The sequence below is a fragment of the Hemiscyllium ocellatum genome, chromosome 36 (assembly GCF_020745735.1).
Source record: "Hemiscyllium ocellatum isolate sHemOce1 chromosome 36, sHemOce1.pat.X.cur, whole genome shotgun sequence".
In the NCBI taxonomy this organism is placed as follows: domain Eukaryota; kingdom Metazoa; phylum Chordata; class Chondrichthyes; order Orectolobiformes; family Hemiscylliidae; genus Hemiscyllium; species Hemiscyllium ocellatum.
This window is the reverse complement of record NC_083436.1, coordinates 4,465,357-4,470,230: the sequence shown is the minus strand read 5'-3', so window position 1 is coordinate 4,470,230 and position 4,874 is coordinate 4,465,357. Positions and strand designations below refer to the sequence as shown.

General features: G+C 38.1%; 1 protein-coding gene across 3 annotated transcripts in view; it reads right to left on the bottom strand.

The window, feature by feature from the left end:
• Window positions 1–2,254: 2,254 nt before the first annotated feature.
• The window catches only part of gria2b (glutamate receptor, ionotropic, AMPA 2b), a 155,733-nt gene continuing 153,113 nt past the window's right edge, over window positions 2,255–4,874 (bottom strand). For 2 of the 3 annotated variants that reach the window (XM_060851650.1, XM_060851649.1), the window contains exon 15: window positions 2,969–3,647. In XM_060851650.1, the coding sequence (XP_060707633.1) occupies window positions 3,402–3,647 (246 nt within the window). In that variant the 3' untranslated portion in view covers window positions 2,969–3,401. Of the gene's footprint in view, window positions 3,648–4,874 lie in introns of all 3 variants that reach the window. The other variant, XM_060851648.1, reaches the window with a different exon arrangement.

The following is a 4,874-nucleotide window of genomic DNA, read 5'->3' as shown; positions in this document are numbered from 1 at the left end:
CCTGCTTATCTCTCAGGACTTCCTCCTGCTTATCTCCCAGGGCTTCCTCCTGTTTATCTCCCAGGGCTTCCTCCTGTTTATCTCCCAGGGCTTCCTCCTGCTTATCTCCCAGGGCTTCATCCTCTTTATCTCCCAGGGATTCCTCCTGTTTATCTCCCAGGGAGTCCACATGTTTATCTCCCAGGGCTTCCTCCTGCTTATCTCCAAGGGCTTCCTCCTGTATCACCATGGCTGCAGCTCCAACCCCAGTTCTGCACTTCTCTCTGGAGATGTGCACTCTCTTCTGTAATGAAAAAGTCAGGGAGTTAGGAGTATGAGGGAATAACGCTTTGCTGAGGCTGGAGGGTAAGTAGTTGAGGATAGTGACTGTAAGTAATGAGTATAATACGATGATGGTCCATTGAGATGGAGCCAGAAGAAAAGAATTATATGTTGCCAAAATCTGCATCGATTAGAGGAGAGCTGTCTAGGAAAACACAATGCAGGCAAGAGAGTAATGCAAGCTGAGAATTGTTGGCTACTCTTCTTGCTGGACCTAGATCCAGGTCCTTAGCACCATACTTGACAGCTTTTGTGATTTGCAGACACACCTGAGGCTAACTGGCCTCCTCCCATCCCCTTCAAGGAAGAAGACTTTTCTTCATGACTTTACTGTATCAGTCACTTCCACCATCGATGGGTCTATGAGCTTAGAGTAGGATGAGGAGCAGCAGTCTTTCTACACATTTCCTCCATTCTGCAGACATTTCCTTGCTCATTATCGATTAATAATGTAATCACTGCTGCCACTGGAATTCCCACTGGGGTTCCTGTAAATAGAGGTCCATTGTTTCTTTCAATATCCAATCCTGCCTGCTATTCCAGGTCACAAAAATACCAACTCAAAAAGGTTGTTACCATTCTGACAGGCTATTAGTCCACACAACTTTGATACAAAATTGTGGAGAACCGGTGATGCCAGATGTGCAAGTATTTTCAGCATTTTCTGGCTTTGTTTCAGATTTCCAGCAACTGAAATGTTTTGATTTTGTGTTAAAGCTTTTGTATTAACCATATGGTATTGCATTAAATGTTGCCTGGATCTGTGCCAAGACCAATGTGTAAACTTGCGTTCTGGTGCAAAATGACACAGATAGCCAAAGTAATCTTAAGAAAGTAAAGCTTTTGAAGGAGCAGCAATTAGCATGTTTCCTACGTTCTGTGCATTATTATGGGACTCTGTAAAAGAAAGGGGCTTTCCAACATTTGAAAGGTGTAGATGATCATATTTCAAATAATTTCATGTTCCAGTGAGCTTTGGTATAACCTTTTAAACTCTTTCACTAACACTTCAGCAACTCATAGCATGTATGGCTAATCAGAGATAGCAAGTTCCTTATTACTTAAAATGTTCATCCTTCATGCAATGGTATGGTCATGACAACATTAGTTGAAGCTTATTGTAATTGCAACTCAAGGAGTATTTAAAGCAAAGTAAAACACATTTAAAGACACAAGACATTCAACAAGATGCTTAACAGAAATCTACTGTCTTATATTTGAAAATCCAAACTGGAATACTGGTGAAATCTTGGCTTTGTTGATAAACAATGGAAACAAATGGAATAACATTGACAGAAAACAAATTTCTTGCTAACCTTAAGTGGGGAACTGGCACAGAAAAGTAACCAGAAAATAGGACAAATAATATATTTATTGCACCCTCAAACCAGCTGAGATTACAAGACTTTCAAAAGCCCTTCCTTGACAAACAAATTAAATATACTACACCATAGCTTTAAAGTTACACTATACCAAAATAGGACACAAACACTTACACATTCTTATAACATCCCATTGTCCAGTACTTTAATGGCATTTTGCCCATTTAAAATAAATAATTAAGCATCAGTGCTGAAACAGCAGAGAATATGACAATCATACTGAAAATTAATACCAAATAAGCTTTTGCATTTCTGCTCCAAGGAAGGTTTCTATCCTTCACGAGTTCAATACAGTGTGACAGCTCTGTCCTGAATACAATTTTTAGTTCAATAGGTTAAAATTACTGTACATGAGAAAAAGACTTGCATCTTCGCAGAAACCAATAACAACTAAAATAATCAAGGTGGGTTATGTTTTGGAATGTTTCTTACACCATTGGTATTACTCCTGCTATCAATAAATAAATCAGCCCATTGTAGTCAGTTCTGTTAGAATAAGTTACGCTTTTTGCATATAAACCATATGAAAATTTTATTTCAAATGTCAAGCATTGCCAAGTATTTCATATTAACACCAATGTTAAGAAGAAGATATACAGGAAAGTCTTACAATACTGTATTAAATTACAAGTGTTGAATCCTTTTATTCTGCGCATGTATATATTTGGCTTTGAAAAAAAAACAATGGAATTGATGCCTCTAGCCTGGTCACTTTCCTGCAGTTTAGTTTTACTAATATTCGATTAGTATGGAAGCAGAGTTATTTAAAAGCCATTTCTTGATAGTGAAAATACTTAAAAATAGTGTACTTTTGTTTTTTTTTCTATAATATAAAAGATTTCACATCATAATGCGGCTGATGTCAAGTGGACACTGTGCTTAAGTCATACGAATCCAGGATTAAACAGCGGTGTCTGCAGACACAGGCGTGCTGCCTTGTCAAATGATTTATTTCCAGTACTTCCACATCAGTTGTGCATGTGAGTCAAGCTCCATGTCCATTCATTTTCAATGATGGTTTTTTTTTGTTGTGTGTACATGAACAAAGCATCCAATTACTATTCAGATGAACTCCACACAAAAGGACAAGAATTCTTCTTTGAGAAAAATATCTTCACAACACTGGATGCCTCGCACCAATCAACGAAGAACTTACATCAACCATCATGTAAGGCACTCAAAGAGTCTTATCAATCAAGAAAGATTAGTCACACTGACATTCATTCTCATGCCAGGCCTCACGTAGGTACTGCATGCACTGCTTTGGGAAATTCTGGAGTCATAACACGTCCGTTTTCTCCAGTGCTTCCTGTAATTGATAGTCTTGCTTTACTTCTCATGGCATCACCAAAGGTCATCTGGGAAAGAACAAATCATATGTTGCAATCTGACTATCTGAAATATTCTGGTAAATAATTAAAAAGACAGAAACCAAAGGACACAGCAAACAAAACAATTGATGTATGTATTAGAGAGCTAAGGTAGAAATCATAATAAGGCAAAAAATTAAAAAAGCCACATTGGGATAAGTTGATACTTAATAAACACAAAAACAAATCATTTAATTTACCCATCAAAAGAAGAACACTGAATACATACGGTCTCTGGATCAGCCTTCTCAGCAATTAGTTTTATGGATGTGACAATGAAGTTACAACGTGCACTTATAATTTTGTAACAGGACCTCATTCCTACCCCCTAAATTTTAACACTTTCGATCCCATATACGTTGTAACCTTCCTTATAAGTTGCAAAATTCTGGGAATTCTGCGAGGAAGTTGGGTTAATAGCTTGTGCATTCTTCGCCACTTTCATTCGTTTTGCCTCTGCTCTTGACTTGTAACAGAATTCAATCAAAGCCACCAGCATTGCCAAACCAAGCCCTCCAACGAGAATGTAGAAGACTCCAGCCACATTGCTTAGACTTAACGCACTTGTCTTCTCCTGAAAATGTATTTTAAAAAACACACTTATTAGACATCAAATTATGGAAGAAGGATAGCTATGTAAATATATTCCTAAGTAATAATGAGATACAAATGCAATTACGCAGGGCAAATTATAGTTGTCATAGCTAAACTTTCATTAAAAATCCCACTAACCTCATCTTAAAGTCTAAATAAAGAATTTTAGATAGATAATTTCCCTAAAGGTATGATATTGTTACATTTTTCCTAGGCATTTTCTAATGAAAAATGAAGTTTAACTCTAACTTATGAGCAACTTGTTGATGTTTGTCACTGCAGTAAATGAATGTATGAACTACTTGATGATGATCTCAATTCTGAATTTATATCTATATGCTTTTAACAAGTCTACCACTACGATTTTACAAATAAACAAAAAAAAACTTTAACAACAATTTAGCAGAATTCCTAATAAAACTCACTTGGAACCCCTTGCCTAGTAAATAAAAGTATTCAGAATTTCTGTCTTTAAACAACACCAATAACTTCACGTAAAACAGTGACAAATTTATATTCTGGAAACATTATTTAATCACAATTACACTTTTTTAAAAAACTCAGCAACAAGTCACAATTTGCCTCTTTCATTTTGTTTTAGAAAATCTGCAACTGAAGCAAAACCCAAGCATGCTGTCAGGGATGTGTATACACACGTGCTGTCAGGGATGTGTATACACACGTGCTGTCAGGGATGTGTATACACACGTGCTGTCAGGGATGTGTATACACACGTGCTGTCAGAGATGTGTATACACACGTGCTGTCAGGGATGTGTATACACACGTGCTGTCAGGGATGTGTATACACACGTGCTGTCAGGGATGTGTATACACACGTGCTGTCAGGGATGTGTATACACACGTGCTGTCAGGGATGTGTATACACACGTGCTGTCAGGGATGTGTATACACACGTGCTGTCAGGGATGTGTATGCACACGTGCTGTCAGGGATGTGTATACACACGTGCTGTCAGGGATGTGTATACACACGTGCTGTCAGGGATGTGTATACACACGTGCTGTCAGAGATGTGTATACACACGTGCTGTCAGGGATGTGTATACACACGTGCTGTCAGGGATGTGTATACACACGTGCTGTCAGAGATGTGTATACACACGTGCTGTCAGGGATGGGTATACACACGTGCTGTCAGGGATGTGTATACACACGTGCTGTCAGGGATGTGTATACACACGTGCT